Genomic DNA, 17577 nt, shown 5'->3' with positions numbered 1-17577 from the left:
CGAACGCGGCCTCATTTTTAAACAACGCGCATGTTTCTATCTCTTTCCAGTCCGGAGAAAAAAATTCGGAGGCCTTAGAACTTGAATGCACCTCGTACAAAGACAAATCGCCACATGCTGTTTTTTCTCTTTTTTTTTTTAGTAGATTTGCTCTGCCAACAAGAGCATCTTCTGATAACTTTGCATGCAATGCATTATGCAGTGTAGCACTTATTCTGCAGAGGTGGTCTTTCGAAATTTAGGATGACGTCGTGTAGTGGAGAACCACGGTTAAATTCTATTTCGCATGCTGACTCCTATCGGCTTCAAGCGTAAATATAATACCCACAAGTAAAAACTTCTTCCCTTTTTCCAGAAATACAGGCATATTAGCTTTTTAGTTTATCTTCTTTCATTCGGAAGAAATAGTCAAGTAACTTTTTTTTGTGTTACCTAGATGTTGAGAGAAGGGGCGAAGATTATTTAATAAGGACACATATACAGCAATTACATTTAACATAACGTTATTTGATTTAATGATAATAATTTATGTTCAAAAATATTTTATTAGAAAAATAATAAAATTATAAAAAATTCATTAAATGTAATAACAGCGGGTTAGTGACTATGTATGTACATCATATAGCAGTGTTTGTCTCATTAAGAAAAAATAACAATAACATAATCACAGTGATAAAGTCAACAATACAACAACTCTTATGAAATATGAAACAATTAAACAATAACAACAACTGAAAAATAATATTAACAACAAAACACTTACAAATACAAGACGAGGAACAGTTCAGTCTAAGGGTTATTTGATATGAAAAACGTGCATTAACAACGTGCTTCTACACTCGGACTGCAAATAGCGTCCCAGTGGGCAAAGAGAGCTACAAGTTACGAGCATAATGCTAAGTGATGAGGTATCGCAATGCTTTGCATTGCAAGCGGCGTACGGGAATCTAAACTAGAGAATAAGACTTTGGTTTGATTCGAGAAGGTTCTACGTCCATTGCTGGCAGATCTTTCAGCAAAAGAATGCAGGCGCGCATGATTTTCTTCAGTCGCAAAGGGGTGACAAACACAGCGATGCCCTAGACCAAGTGGCACCAAGCTGTTAATGGTGGCCTTCATGGTTGGCGTAAGACTGGCAACCTGTTTCCAGCTATGGGCCGAGGCTGCGCTTAGTAGTGACTGAGGACTCGCATACTGCGGCCATAGCCGGCCCCGTATCCTCCCCCATAGCCGCCAGCGACGCCATAACCAGCATCCTCGATACCTCCGCCCTCGTTGCTTGCCTCGTGCACGCTGAAACAGAAAGAACGATGTGCTGGCTTAAGAATTTGAAAGATTGCACCTGACAGTGGACAGAGAGAGAATTGATAATGAAATGCTCACGAGACGTCGCAGAGCGTCTGAGAAAGTCGATTGGTGTTGGTATAAGAGATCGTACACTTATTAAGTAATGCGGGACCCGAAGGCACATGAATGCCGCTAAATACAGTTGTATTTCCTGAAGAAGCGGGTTAAGAAGAAAATTCGGGTCCAAGAGACGAGGGGAGGTTAGTGCTGAACTTTAAATAGCTCCAAACTACGGCCAGAAGTGGTAAGAGTGCCCCCTAGTTGCAAAGTATCTAAAAGGTGTTCGTAGTAGATGCGATGATATGTGGGCCGCCTCACCTGTACCCCTGCGAGGGCGCGGCCACGCCCGACCTGTGCCCAGCGAAGTGTACGCCTCCGCCCCCGTAGCCGCCCCCGCCAAGGTGGTTGCCGTCGACCAACGAGGACAGCCCAGCCGCGTAGCCGCCTCCGTGCCCGCCCCCAAGGCTGTGGCGGATGCCGTGCGCCGTCAGCTCCGTCGTGATGCCGCTCGACGCACCGTCTCCGTAGCCGCCCCCGTAGCCGCCTCCGAAGCCGCCCCCGGACGAGCCCAGCCCCGAGTCCCCGTGGTACTCCACAGAGGAGGCGCCGCTGCCGCCGCCGTAGTCAGACGAGTCACCCGAGTGGTAGCCTTCCGAAATTCCAGAGGAACCTGCAACCGAACGAGAAAAACTCTGAGCAGCGTCCACGTAGGAAAGAACATCCAACCTTGTATTTATTTCTACCAAACCCACTCATCCGAGTGCCTATATACGCTCTAGTTCTTTCGACACCCAAACTGGTGTCCCGCATAACTTAGACATACCGGGTGATCAAAAAGTCAGTATAAATTTGAAAACTTAATAAACCACGGAACAGTGTAGATAGAGAGGTAAAAATTGACACACATGCTTGGAATGACATGGGGTTTTATTGGAACAAAAAAAACACCCCATATTGCAAGAAACGTGAAAAATCTCTTGCGCGCGTCGTTTGGTGATGATCGTGTTTTCAGCCGTCACTTTCGTCATGCTTGGCCTCCCAGGTCCCCAGACCTCAGTCCGTGCGATTATTGGCTTTGGGGTTACCTGAAGTCGCAAGTGTATCGTTATCGACCGACATCTCTAGGGATGCTGAAAGACAACATCCGACGCCAATGCCTCACCATAACTCCGGACATGCTTTACAGTGCTGTTCACAACATTATTCCTCGACTACAGCTATTGTTGAGGAATGATGGTGGACATATTGAGCATTTCCTGTAAAGAAAATCATCTTTGCTTTGTCTTGCTTTGTTATGCTAATTATTGCTATTCTGATCAGATGAAGTGCCATCTGTCGGACATTTTTTGAACGTTTGTATTTTTTTTTTGTTCTAATAAAACCCCATGTCATTCCAAGCACGTGTGTCAATTTGTACCTCTCTATCTACATTATTCCGTGATTTATTCAGTTTTCAAATTTATACTGAATTTTTGATCACCCGGTACAGGCCATTGGTAAGCAAACTTCGCCTCGGTACATATGCTTACCAGGATGAAGAATGGTTCAAATGGCTCTGAGTACTGAGACTTAACTTCTGAGGTCATCAGTCCCCTAGAACTTAGAACTACTTAAACCTAACTAACCTAAGGACATCACACACATCCATGCCCGAGGCAGGATGTAGCGGTCGCGCGGTTCCAGGTTGTAGCGCCTAGAACTGCTCGGCCACATTAGCTGGCTGATGATGAATGCTGCTATCATAACACAAAAAAGGGCAAATGCGTCCTAGGCAGAGTTAGGAATGTAAAAGAAGGGAACTAGTTTTTCGACTTATCTGGAAGCTTCAAAGACTTTCAAATAAAATATTTCGGTAGGGTATATTCCCTCCATTTACTTGATAGTATTAGTACCTCATGATCATGTAGTATTAGGCATTGTGTCAAGTACAGTAGCATGATACATGATGTCATGTCGTGAAACATGACACATGCTATCACTTAACCAAAAGGGCATTTGTCATATAGTCCAATATGACACAAAGTGTAATTAAAGTTTATGATGCATGCATCGCCGCTCTGGGATACTTCCTATTACAGATGCACCCCCACTTTCGGATACTTCCTATTTTTGATGCATCCCAAACTCTAGAAGCAAATATATATAATTAATGTGATGACGATTAAGTTCCTTCAATGCAGATGCACACAAAGCTCGAACTCTTACGGAAATCGGCGAGATGCGGCAAATTTGAGACTAATTAGGAGGAGCACTACATCAGCAGTGTGTGGTATAAGATGAGAAGTTGGGTCTGACGGGTGGCATGCTAGGGTAGTCCGTGCGGATGTGATGGCCATTGCCGTAGTGACCTGCGCATTTGCTTCGTAAGCAAGAGACCTGGATTCGAATCCCAGTCCAACACAAATTTTCACCTTGCCCCATTGATATAAATAATTGCCCCTGGCAGCTAATGTCTTTAATTTCTTTGTGTCTTGACATAAGTTTGTACCAATTTGTTCTTACACCCCTCACTATTGGGGGAGAAATGTCCTTTTTGGGGAAAAAATAACCACTCCCACACACAAATCAAAAAGCATTTTAGCATCTTACCAGGAACAAATCTACCCCCAGAAATTTTATCCCTCCCAGGAAAACCTTTTTAGCTGTTGCTTGTGTTCTCTTCAACCATATAACATCGTTTATTGTTTATTAGGGGTGGCGAATCTTCTGGATTTTGGGCACAGGTGTGCCAACATCTTGCAGCTAAGAGAGCTCACTGCGCTGGGGAAGTAGGGTTAACTCGAGAAAAGCGCGAATATGTCAACATATTTTGATTTAAATGTCTTTGAAGCCGTCAAATAAGTTGGAAAGCTAGTTCCCTTCTTTTACATCCCTAACTCAGCCCAGGGCGTATTGGCCCTTTTTGTGTTATGATAAGAGCATTTTTTATTCTGGTTCCCAACTTTTACTATACCCACGAAATGTTGCAACAACATGAGCAGCATGATTCGCTGAAATAAGCAGCAGAACTGCGAAACGAAGTATGCACGACCAAATATTATCAACTTTTCAGTCCTGTACGAAAACTGACAAACTTATGCTTGTTCCGTGAGAAAATAACTTTTTCACAAGGTGGGATAGCAGTTTTTGAAGATTTTATGTGCAACTTTAGACCGCTATATCGTGGCAAAGGATAAACCTTTCCCAAAAAAACTGAACAAACATTAGTTACATGTATTTGTCTACCTTCTTATAAAATCTGACCTAATTCACACAAGTTTAAAACACAGAAGAGGTGCGAGTAAAAAACTCACAAAAGACGGGTTTTTGCACATAAATTCCAAATGAAGCTAGATTTTGAAAGAAAGTTTTCAATATTATCGTGAGAATGCATTTATTTTTAATTTCTCTCCCTCAATTGAAACCGTTTCCACGCACTCAGTTCACGTAATAGAGTGAAAAATCAGTTCTGACACCGCTACTAAAATTGCTCCACCCACACATCTTATCTTTAATCCACCAAGCTTAAACGAGAAATTAATACCACCACATCTCCGCAAGAAGTGTTCCACCGAGTACCCCGTGAAAATGAACTTTACGTCTCCCTGGGAAGGGACAGAGGATCATGGGCAGATGTTTTGTTCCAATACGAAAGCACTTTTTAAAAAGCGTCAATCACAGGGCAGTTATCTCCCCTAAGCAGCCTGTTTCAGCTATTATATTTTAGTATTCACTTATATTATATTCGTGGTTGCTTGTATCAGTCTTATCTTAAGCTACACTCCTGGAAATTGAAATAAGAACACCGTGAATTCATTGTCCCAGGAAGGGGAAACTTTATTGACACATTCCTGGGGTCAGATACATCACATGATCACACTGACAGAACCACAGGCACATAGACACAGGCAACAGAGCATGCACAATGTCGGCACTAGTACAGTGTATATCCGCCTTTCGCAGCAATGCAGGCTGCTATTCTCCCATGGAGACGATCGTAGAGATGCTGGATGTAGTCCTGTGGAACGGCTTGCCATGCCATTTCCACCTGGCGCCTCAGTTGGACCAGCGTTCGTGCTGGACGTGCAGACCGCGTGAGACGACGCTTCATCCAGTCCCAAACATGCTCAATGGGGGACAGATCCGGAAATCTTGCTGGCCAGGGTAGTTGACTTACACCTTCTAGAGCACGTTGGGTGGCACGGGATACATGCGGACGTGCATTGTCCTGTTGGAACAGCAAGTTCCCTTGCCGGTCTAGGAATGGTAGAACGATGGGTTCGATGACGGTTTGGATGTACCGTGCACTATTCAGTGTCCCCTCGACGATCACCAGTGGTGTACGGCCAGTGTAGGAGATCGCTCCCCACACCATGATGCCGGGTGTTGGCCCTGTGTGCCTCGGTCGTATGCAGTCCTGATTGTGGCGCTCACCTGCACGGCGCCAAACACGCATGCGACCATCATTGGCACCAAGGCAGAAGCGACTCTCATCGCTGAAGACGACACGTCTCCATTCGTCCCTCCATTCACGCCTGTCGCGACACCACTGGAGGCGGGCTGCACGATGTTGGGGCGTGAGCGGAAGACGGCCTAACGGTGTGCGGGACCGTAGCCCAGCTTCATGGAGACGGTTGCGAATGGTCCTCGGCGATACCCCAGGAGCAACAGTGTCCCTAATTTGCTGGGAAGTGGCGGTGCGGTCCCCTAAGGCACTGCGTAGGATCCTACGGTCTTGGCGTGCATCCGTGCGTCGCTGCGGTCCGGTCCCAGGTCGACGGGCACGTGCACCTTCCGCCGACCACTGGCGACAACATCGATGTACTGTGGAGACCTCACGCCCCACGTGTTGAGCAATTCGGCGGTACGTCCACCCGGCCTCCCGCATGCCCACTATACGCCCTCGCTCAAAGTCCGTCAACTGCACATACGGTTCACGTCCACGCTGTCGCGGCATGCTACCAGTGTTAAAGACTGCGATGGAGCTCCGTATGCTACGGCAAACTGGCTGACACTGACAGCGGCGGTGCACAAATGTTGCGCAACTAGCGCCATTCGACGGCCAACACCGCGGTTCCTGGTGTGTCCGCTGTGCCGTGCGTGTGATCATTGCTTGTACAGCCCTCTCGCAGTGTCCGGAGCAAGTATGGTGGGTCTGACACACCGGTGTCAATGTGTTCTTTTTTCCATTTCCAGGAGTGTACTATTAGTTTATCATGAATTTCAGTTATTATAGCTGTAAGCGTACTGCAATAATTTTCTCTGTCACGGTAAATTACAACAGCCAAACAGTTGCAGGATAAAGATTTATTGAAATCCTTGCCCACGGTTTCCTTCATCAGAAGCAAAAATACAGCTGTAAAATGTTTAACCTTAGGAGATAACAGGGCGATAAAGAGTGAGGGTAATAACTTTATTTCTATTCCATTTTTGGGGAACGTATCATACAAGACAAGGAGACTTCTACTGAAGCAGTGCCGTTTCAGAGTTTCCTTTTCCTTAAACAATAGCTTAAAACAAAGAGTGATTCATACAATTGGAGCACGGGAAGAACTTGGCATTAAGTCCGGAGTTTACAAAATTACTTGTAACGACTGCCCCAACTATTACGTTGGACAGACAGGTAGTCCCATTAAAGTAAGATATAAAGAACGCATGCTAGGTAAAAATGGGGAAAATGTGTACAATTCCACGTTTGCTGAACATCTATTACTCTTACGACATACACCATGTAAATTGGATGACGTAGAATTGTTACACGAAGAGAGTAAGGGTTACAAACTGGACCTGTTCGGGGAATTAGAAATTTTTAAACATCTGTCTCAAAAGATGGATTTATTCTTAACGAACAGGTGGAGCTTGGAAACAAAAATTTTTAGGATACTTTCAAACCCCTTCTTTCTCTAACGTAATATAGTCTGGCTGACTAGAAGCTAGTTTTCTTGTCTGTTGATGCTGGTGAGATGCTCCTTTCCTCTCTTGTTTGGATTTTACGTATGTTTGATGATTGTTGTTTGCGGTTTTCGATGTGTACATGTGGTTTAATTGATTCTGTTATGTTCTGTATTCATGGTGACAGATGGTTTCATTTTTTCACAACATTTTGTTCGTTTTCGTTAGTATGTATCGTAGCCTTTAATTTGCGCAAGATTCTCGAGCATAACTCTCTCGTTGGATATGTTCCTTGGCGCAAGCTTCCCTGCTTCACACTAGGACACAGGCAAATTGGTGTTCACATTTTCTATTGTGTGCAGGTGTTTTACATGATTTTGATATGTTTTATTTATTAAGACAGAGGGTTTGAATTAGCACAACCTTTAAAATTTTGATGCGCATGAGTATGTATACCGACTTTTAATATGCGCGAGTGTCTCGCGCGTACAAGTGCCCTCTCTCGGTGAAACTGTCTGCCCTAGTGCTTCCACACCCTCTTCACGCTAGTTCACAGGCTAATTACTGATAATATGCAGTGTTCGCATCGACCATCTCTCTACAATTATGTTGTGTAGATGGAGGGGACATTTTAACTACTGGTGCCGCCTTTGGTACGATTGTTTTATGCATCTCCACTGCAGGATGCGATTTTAGTAAGTGACTAAAAGTTCTTGTGCGTGTAATAATTTGGTAATTTTCATGGTTGCTTAAAGCTATAAGCGTTTTTTCCCTTGTGGTTGTTTTTTGTTTTTGTTTATTTTTTCGTGAAGATTTTTAACAGTTGCTGTTTCAGCCATGTTTAAAATTTTGAAATTTTCCCTGTTTGTTATTCACTGGGACTGTAATTACCTCGCAGTTTTTGCTGGCCACCCTCTGTAGGTCCTGCACCAATGTTCTAGCCTTCCGAAAATCCGCAATGTTTTTGATTGGCAAACGGTACTGCGAGGCACTCGCGTCACCCGCTCCGCTCAGCACAGGGAACACAATGCACAGAATCCATACGCCTAGCATCTTTACTATACTCATTACAGCTGTACGAGAGGATTGCATCGTTACACACGCCTGGCACGAAAGGTTCAAGTGAGCCAACTTCCGAGACTGCCGGAAGATTCGCCATACAAAAAAATGGTTCAAATGGCTCTGAGCACTATGGGACTTAACTTCTGTGGTCATCAGTCCCCTAGAACTTAGAACTACTTAAACCTAACTAACCTAAGGACATCACACACATCCATGCCCGAGGTAGGATTCGAACCTGCGACCGTAGCAGTCCCGCGGTTCCGGACTGCGCGCCTAGAACCACTAGACCACCGCGGCCGGCGATTCGCCATACAGACGGTGCACCACAGGAGAGGGAATGAGAGAGATTCTCCTGTCCTGAGGCTTGGAAAGCCTTTTGGATTAGTGGAGCATACATACCAGAGTGCAGCTCTACATACCTCTCTCGTTTCGAGAAGTACTGACGGGAGATTGGTGCTTAGCGTCCCGTCGACGGCGGGTTCATTTGAGATGGAACACAAGCTCGGATTAGCGAAAGACGGGGAAGGAAAATTCTTCGTGCCCTGTCAGAGCAACCATCTCGGCATTTGCCTTAAGCGATTTAATGAAATCACGGAAAACCTAAGTGTGGATCTCCGGACACGCAACGGTCCTCCCAAATGCGAGTCTAGGCTCGTACTTCACTGTTTTTGTTGTGGTCTTCAGTCCGACGGTTGGTCTGACGCAGTTCCCCAGGTTGCTCCATTCTGTGCAAGCCTCTTCATCTGTAAGCTGCAACCTACATCCATTTGAAACTCTTTACTGTACTCATCTCTTGGTATCTCCCTACACCTCTCTCCAAAACTAAATTGACGACATGTCACATCAACTGACTCCATCTTTCAGTAAAGATATGCCGAAAATTTCTTTTTCCCAATTCTCTTTATTACCTAATCATTACTTACATGATCTTCCCGTCTAATCTTCATCATTCTTCTGTAGGACCACATTTCAAAAGCTTCTGTTCTCTTATTGTCTGAACAATCGACCACGTTTCACATTCGTACAAGGCTACACTATAGAAAAGATGTCGTAACGCTTTTTCGCCAATGGCAGTCTACATTTTGTACCCCTTCTTCTATGGCCAACATCAGTTATTTTGCAGCCCAAATGGCAAAACTTATCTATTACTTGTAGTAACTCAATCCCTAGACTAATTCACTCAGCATCAATTTAAGTCGATAACATTCCACTACTCTTTTTTTTCTGTTTAAGTTATATCCTCGTCGGCACACCTCAAAGCTTTTATTTCATCTCCCTGAGTAATTCCTAATTCTCTCTCTCTCTCTCTCTCTCTCTCTCTCTCTCTCTCTCTCTCTCTCTCTTTTGCCGGCCGGAGTGGCCGTGCGGTTCTAGGCGCTACAGTCTGGAGCCGAGCGACCGCTCCGGTCGCAGGTTTGAATCCTGCCTCGGGCATGGCATGCATGTGTGTGATGTCCTTACAATGCTGTCTCAGTCCCTTCTCAATCACCGCTTCCTTTTGTGCCCTTCGTCTTTGTAACTGCCGTCTGGTTTCTGTGCAAATTGCAAAAAGGTTTTCACCGCCCATATTTTACCCCTGCTAACTTCAGAATTTCAAAGGGTGTATACCAATCAGCTCGTCTGTGTTTTGAAAGCAATATATGAAGACTTTCCTACTGGCTTGCTAGGCCTAACGCAAGGAAGGATTTTCTGTTGGGGTTGTCTCCCTTAGCCTTTGGAGTTTCTCCTCCACCACAAGGCAGTGGTTCCCTTCTCATTTAATCCCCAGAAAGGAAGGTTGCATCATCTGCCAGCTACGCCGTTCCGAAGTCTTCCTTCTCCGCCGTCGCTGTCATTAAGGTCTTCACCCGTAACCCTGGGCATGGGTTCCGTGTTATACCCCACGGGATTGGGTCCCGTGAAATATCTAGGGATGGAAGAATAACTAACGAAATTAATAGGAGGTTACAGAAGGGAGGCAATTTCTACCAAACAATAAAACATCTGATTTGGAACAATGAAGTTTCAGAAAGAGCAAAACTCCTTACGTATAAGAATTATTACATCCCTATTGTCACCTATGGTGGAGAAACATGGACAATGACAGAAAGGGACTGGAGCACAATGCAAGCAGGGGAAATGAAATTTCTCAGAGCAGTTAAGGGAGAAACAAGAATGGACAGAGTAAGGAATGTAGAGATTAGAAAGAACCTCAAACAAAAAAGTATGAGAGAAGAAATTGAAAGAAAGAGATTAAGATGGTATGGGCATGTTAATAGGATGCATGGGCAGAGACTCCCCAAAATTATGGAAGAACTAAAGATGGATGGGAAAAGACCTAGAGGGCGCCCAAGAACACGGTGGAAAATGGGAGTGAGAATATCTGTTGAAAGGAGAGGTGTGACCTGGCAGCAAGTGGAGGAAGAAAAGTGGTGGGAGGACCGAGCCAAATGGAGAGGTCTCGTCAGCACCCAGACCCGGCAGTAGCTGGAGCGGGATTCGGATATAGGTAGATATACCGATCAGCAATATCAAAAGCTATAAACGCAGTATGCGTTTCTTTAACCTAAGTCATAGGGTCAGTATTTCCTCACTTGTTCCAATATTTCTCCAGAACTGAAACTGATCTTCTCCTAGCTCAGCATCTAGCAGTTTTTCCATTTTTCTGTAAATAATTCATATCAATATTTTGCCACGATAACTTATTACGCTGATAGTTTCGTAGTTTTCACACCTGTATGCACCTGCTGTCTTTTGAATTTGAATTATTTCACTCTTTTTGAAGTCTAGGGTATCTCCCCTGTGTCATATATCTTGCACATCAGTGGAACAGTTTTGTCATTGCTGGCTCACCCCAAGCTATCAGTAGCACTGAGGGTCATCTACAACAGCGGCCTTTTTTTCGGCTTAGGTCTTTCAGTGCCCTATCAAATTTTTCTCGGAGTATCATATCTGCCATCTCATCTATTTACTCTTCCTCTCCTATAATGTTCCCTTCATTTCTCTTGGATAACCCCTGTATGTATTCTTTCCATCCTTCAGCATTTTCTTCTTTGCTCTGTACTGGTTTTTCGGTCCAGCTCTTGATATTCATATGACTACTTCTATTTTCTCCAAAGGGTTGTTTAATTTTTTTGAAGGTAGCATCTACCTGTCCCCTAACATACATGCATTTATAGACTTAAATTAGCCCTCTAAACCTTTCTGCTTAGCCATTTCGCACTTTTTGTCAGTCTAATTTTCTAGACAGTTATATAGCCTTTAGCCTCTTCATTTTCTACGTTTTTATATTTTCTCGATTCATCAATTAAATTCGGTACCCCCTGTTACATCCAAGGTGTTCTTCTAGGCGTTACCTTTTTACCTGTTTGATCCCGTGGTGCCTTCACTGTTTCATCTCTCAAAGTTACCTATTCGTCTTCTGTTGTATTCCTTTTCCATGTTTTAATCAATCGTTGCCTAATGCTTCTTTTGTAATTCTCTGCAACCTCTGGTTCTTTCAACTTAGCCAAGTCCCATCTCCATAATTTGCTACCTTTTTACAAATTCTTCAGTTTCAATCTACAGTACATAACCAATAAATTATGGTCACAATTCACATCTGTTACTGGAAATGTCTTGCAGTTTAAAATGTTGTCCTGAAATCACAGTCTTACCTTTAAATGGTCTATCGATAAAGTTCCAGTGTCTCCAATTCTCTTCCACGTGTTCAACCTTCTTCCACGATTCTTAAATCGTGCTAGCTATGATTAAATTATCGTTTGTGCAAAATCCTACAAGGCGACTTCCTCTTTCAGTTCTTTTCCCCAGTTCATATTCTCCTACCATTTTCTGTTCTCTTCTTCTTCCTATCATTACCGAATTCCAGCCACTCATCAGTGTTGTCCGCTACATTAATTACGTGAATAATTTCTTTTACCTCATCATACATTCCTTTTGTCTTTCCATCACCAGCGAAAGTAAATTGGATGTAAACTTGTACTATTGTGTGTTTGTGTGGGGGGGGGAGGGGGGTACGGGAGTGAGTGCTGTCTTTGTGTGTGTCTCGATTTGCTTTCGTATTGACAGGAGCAACACAAATTGTTTGTTGGAAAGTGGCCACGAAAGAATGCTGTCACTTAAAACTGGCTTGTAACCGAAATCGGTGAACAGTGGTTGAGTAAATGCATATCTGACAATTATTGTGGCTAAAATGAAAAATAAACAATTCTTTTCAAAAATGTTTAACTGTGGAATTCAAAATGCAAAACTTACATATCGTTAATTTTATGTCCTAACAAATACCGTGTTTTTCTCTCCATGTGACCATAAGTCGAAAGTCTCACTTCGCTTGCGACCATTGCCTGCAAAGTCACATTTGTATTGTTTGTTTTCTAGTCTTATCAGTCTTTGTTCTTTTTGAATTGTGTAACTGAGATTATTACTGGTGATCTCATCACCAGTTTTAACGGTTTTCACGATAACTGCTAAAGTTTCGTATAAACTGGTGATTAGATCATCAATGAACTGTTAAACCACACGGTGTACTATACTGTCTCCCTAAATAAAGAGTCTTATTTCCGACAGTATACAATAGGGGGGGCAATTGTAATACGTTTTGCATTTCTTGTTTTTATTTTTTCGTTTCCTTCAATGGCAAACAGAAAAGGTGAAGCGGTAGTCCAGCGTAGAGCCTGGGCCTACCGTCATGTATTTTTGATTTCCAAGCGTTAAAAACTAGGATGTTTTTCCTGTTCCTCGGTAAGAAGGACTCTCTCTCTGTTAATGAACGAAGGTAGATGTACGTTATTTTATAGCGAGATCGGTGGTAGCTATTTTGGTTGTGAGAATAAGTAAAAAGACTGTATTTTTGATGTGTGTAGAAGAAATATTATGGTAGTATTTCTCCAGTGAAAAATTGAGTTATTATTCCAAGTAGCACTGGAATATATAAAAATACAAGAGCCCACCTGTGTACTTCGCAGTTATTACGAAGATCCGATTACGAAAGGAATGAATATTTTGTAGGTGGATACTGCGATCGGACCTAGTATTATTAATCGGTAAGCAAAAATCTACAACACAACAAGAGAAAGAAAATTCCGTTTATGTGGAACTAATATATAAAGATTGTTTACCCATTTACAAGCATAGCTTAGCTTATTGTGCTTGTCCGACACGCCGAAATATTAATCTCATTATTTCCATATATCTGAACATTTTTTTATTTTTTTATTATTTTATCGTACACGCAACAGTCTGACAGAAAAACAAAAACAAAAAACAAATCAAAAATCCGGAAACGTGCGAGTAGGACATTCGGTCTGAGGGTTCAGTACAAAGTGAATTATGTTTGTAGATACCAAGAATAACCTTATGTGGTTCAATTTCCCGGTACAAGTCTATCTACTGGAAGCCACTTGAGCAACTTGCGTGTCCCATACCCCATTTATCTAACTAGGGACACCTACAGTTTAACGTGAAAACCGAACCACGTGTTGTTTTCGACGACTCCTCATAGAGTTGAGAGGTGACGGCTCGATTCCAACGAAGACTGCCAAATTTGTGGCCCGTCCGTGATTCGATCCGACGACCTCCCGGTTTCCAGACAAGTGCTTTTTCCATTATTGTTCCCGTCATTTGGTTTGGGCGGACGCCATGTGAGACACCTTCAAATTCATCGTTGAATACTTCACCCAGTTTATTTATTTATTTATTTATTTATTGCATTTTTTTTAATACAGGAGGTAGCCAGCCGTCTGATCGAAAACGCTGAGCTACCGTGCCGGCACAACTAGACAACCAGGCCCGACATCTAGGTAGAGAGTTCGTCTACAGGTTTTGATTAGCGAGTCTGGGAGTACCAAAATATGTTACATACATGGAGTATCTTTTGATTGCATTGACTTACAATCGTAAATCATTTAGGGACCACCCACGTTAGTATTTGACATAATTTTCAAATTTATATCCCTACCAACTACTGAGAAAAATGAGGCCTCTACACACCGCCGTATCTTTTGATAGCACTGACTTACAAGCTTAAATTTTTTACACCGCCACGGAACCGCACATCTTACTGTTGGATATAAATTTCAACTTGATTCCTCTACCCGCTGCTGAGACAGACAGACAGACGGACAGACGTACAACAAAGTGATCTACCCACAAGGTATCCGTTTTTACCGATTGAGGTAAGGAACCCTGAAAACGAACAATTTCGACGCGAATTTGCCTAAAATGCTCGCAGGTGACGCGCAAGAACGACTTAAGACGTGTAAAATGGCGAAACGCGTCTGAAGCGTTAAACATCAACAGTTCAGGGAGTAAAAGTATCGTATTTATAAACAAGTTACAATAACTCTGAATGACTCGAATTAGAAATCCCTCCCTTCCTCTCTATAGCTCGAAATAGAAATCCCTCCTCCCTCATTCTTCAAAAATGGTTCAAATGGCTCTGAGTACTATGGGACTTAACTTCTAAGGTCATCACTCCCCTAGAACTTAGAACTACTTAAACCTAACTAACCTAAGGACGTCACACACATCCATGCCCGAGGCAGGATTCGAACCTGCGACCGTAGCGTTCACGCGGTTCCAGACTGTAGCGCCTTTAACCGCTTTTTTTTTTTTTTTTTCGTTGCGGACGTCACATGACATTCGTTTAAGTTCGTTGTGGATTCTTTCACTCAGTTTTTTTATTACAGAGGCGAACCAGCTCTCTGACCGAACACGCTGAGTTACCGAGCCGGCAACCGCTTGGCCAAACCGGCCGGCCCTTATTCTCCCCCCCCCCCCCCTCACTCTCTCTCTCTCTCTCTCTCTCTCTCTCTCTCTCTCTCTCTCTGTCTAGGCGGTGCTCTCTTAACAACGAGTTTCTCAGTGCTGTGCTTCATACTGTGTGTACTTACCAGAGTCGTATCCGTGAGACAAGCCGGAGTCGCCGAAGTTATGGTGTCCTATGGAGTGCGTGACGCCATGGCTCAGGAGAGCAGCGTGCGAACTCACGGAGTGGGACACGCCGCCGCCATCTGCACACGAAAACAAGCCTTTAATGTTCTCCTTGTTCCACAGGGAAGCAAATGTGTTAAAGGCAATTGCATGCTAGGGTCGTAATTGTGACGTAATTTACCAAGCGATGATTCCGTTAGTGAAAACACTTTTTATACATGTTATTTTTTAATTAGTTATTCATTTATTTATCCTGAGAATACGAGGTGCATTCAAGTTCTAAGGCCTCCGATTTTTTTTCTCCGGACTGGAAAGAGGTAGAAACATGCGCATTGTTTTAAAATGAGGCCGCGTTCATTGTCAATACGTCCCAGAGATGGCAGCACCCTACGGCAGATGAAATTTTACCGCCAGCGGCGAGAATGAGAACTGTTTTAAATACTTAAAATGGCGACGTTTTCCTTACTTGAACAGCGTGCAATCATTCGTTTCCTGAATTTGCGTGGTGTGAAACCAGTTGAAATTCATCGACAGTTGAAGGAGACATGTGGTGATGGAGTTATGGATGTGTTGAAAGTGCGTTCATGGGTGCGACAGTTCAATGAAGGTAGAACATTGTGTGTCAACAAACCGAAACAGCCTCGGGCTCGCACAAGCCAGTCTGACGACATGATCGAGAAAGTGGAGAGAATTGTTTTGGCCGAATGACTGTTGAACAGATCGCCTCCAGAGTTGGCATTTCTGTGGGTTCTGTGCACACAATCCTGCATGAGGACCTGAAAATGCGAAAAGTGTCATCCAGGTGGGAGCCACGAATGCTGACGGACGACCACATGGCTGCCCGTGTGGCACGTTGCCAAGCAATGTTGACGTGCAACAACAGCATGAATGGGACTTTCTTTTCATCGGTTGTGACAATGGATGAGACGTGGATGCCATTTTTCAATCCAGAAACAAAGCGCCAGTCAGCTCAATGAAAGCACACAGATTGACCGCCACCAACAAAATTTCGGGTAACCGCCAGTACTGAAAAAAATGATGGTGTCCATGTTCTGGGACAGCGAGGGCGTAATCCTTACCCATTGCGTTCCAAAGGGCACTACGCTAACAGGTGCATCCTACGAAAATGTTTTGAAGAACAAATTCCTTCCTGCACTGCAACAAAAATGCCCGGGAAGGGCTGCGCGTGTGCTGTTTCACCAAGACAACGCACCCGCACATCGAGCTAACGTTACGCAACAGTTTCTTCGTGATAACAACTTTGAAGTGATTCCTCATGCTCCCTACTCACCTGACCTGGCTCCTAGTGACTTTTGGCTTTTTCCAACAATGAAAGACACTCTCCGTGGCCGCACATTCACCAGCCGTGCTGCTATTGCCTCAGCGATTTTCCAGTGGTCAAAACAGACTCCTAAAGAAGCCTTCGCCGCTGCCATGGAATCATGGCGTCAGCGTTGTGAAAAATGTGTACGTCTGCAGGGCGATTACGTGGAGAAGTAACTCCAGTTTCATCGATTTCGGGTGAGTAGTTAATCAGAAAAAAAAATCGGATGCCTTAGAACTTGAATGCACCTCGTATTATGCTCAAAAGGCTCTCTGTCACACCGAAACAGGAGTTGTTCATATGTTACAATATATCTATTATAGCACGGATTTTTTATAAGGTTGCTTATGTGTAGCATGGGACACAACATTCAGAAATAGCCGTGACACAAACAGCGATAACAGTAATAGTTATAGTAGAAACCTAGGCGGTTTATGTTAGTGAAAAAGATACATTAGAGCCAAATTTAGACTATGGCCCGTGATCAGTGGTTATACGAGCAGAGTTGAGAGAGAAAGAGTAATGAGGTAGAGCATAATTAATGAAGATACAAGAAAAAAAAGAACTGGAAGAAGAAGTGTGCGTTTATTTGAAATTGAGCAGAAAAAAATCATTGCTTACGTAAGCACGTAAAGAGAAAAAGTGCAGAAGAACAGAGATAATTTACAGGAACAGAATCAAGACTGTGCGCTGTGACAACAATAGACATGAACGGTGAGAGAGGTGTTAGTAGGGGGTTGGGCGGGTTTGGGGTAGGAACAATGATGGTAGAAGAAAAAAAAAGAAATCGGGTGAGTGAATGAACATTACGCTAATTTTGGGAATTAAATTATGATGACAAACGGAAGTGGGTTAGTCTTTTCTTGTTTGCAACAATAATTAAAATTGTGCTTAGAGTACAGGATAGTTAGGTTCGGGACGGACAGTTGCACTGGAGAATGTAGATTGTTTTTAAGTGGATTCTTACAACCACATTACTAGATAAGTGAGTCGTTTTAAACATGTTGAGATAATAGATACTGTTACTAGGCGGGATTAGCGTGTGCCCAGAAACTAATGAAGGA

The 17577-nt window shown here is 43.5% G+C and overlaps 1 protein-coding gene across 1 annotated transcript in view; it reads right to left on the bottom strand.

The window, feature by feature from the left end:
• Positions 1-596: 596 nt before the first annotated feature.
• Positions 597-17577, bottom strand: part of LOC126187898 (uncharacterized) — a 61210-nt gene continuing 44229 nt past the window's right edge. The window contains exons 4-6 of the mRNA XM_049929249.1: positions 15150-15269; positions 1666-2017; positions 597-1293 (exon numbers count right to left, since the gene is read on the bottom strand). Coding sequence (XP_049785206.1) covers positions 1170-1293; positions 1666-2017; positions 15150-15269 — 596 coding nt within the window. The 3' untranslated portion in view covers positions 597-1169. The remainder of the gene's footprint in view (positions 1294-1665; positions 2018-15149; positions 15270-17577) is intronic.

Source organism: Schistocerca cancellata, chromosome 5, assembly GCF_023864275.1.
Source record: "Schistocerca cancellata isolate TAMUIC-IGC-003103 chromosome 5, iqSchCanc2.1, whole genome shotgun sequence".
In the NCBI taxonomy this organism is placed as follows: domain Eukaryota; kingdom Metazoa; phylum Arthropoda; class Insecta; order Orthoptera; family Acrididae; genus Schistocerca; species Schistocerca cancellata.
This window is presented reverse-complemented; position numbering and strand designations above follow the sequence as displayed.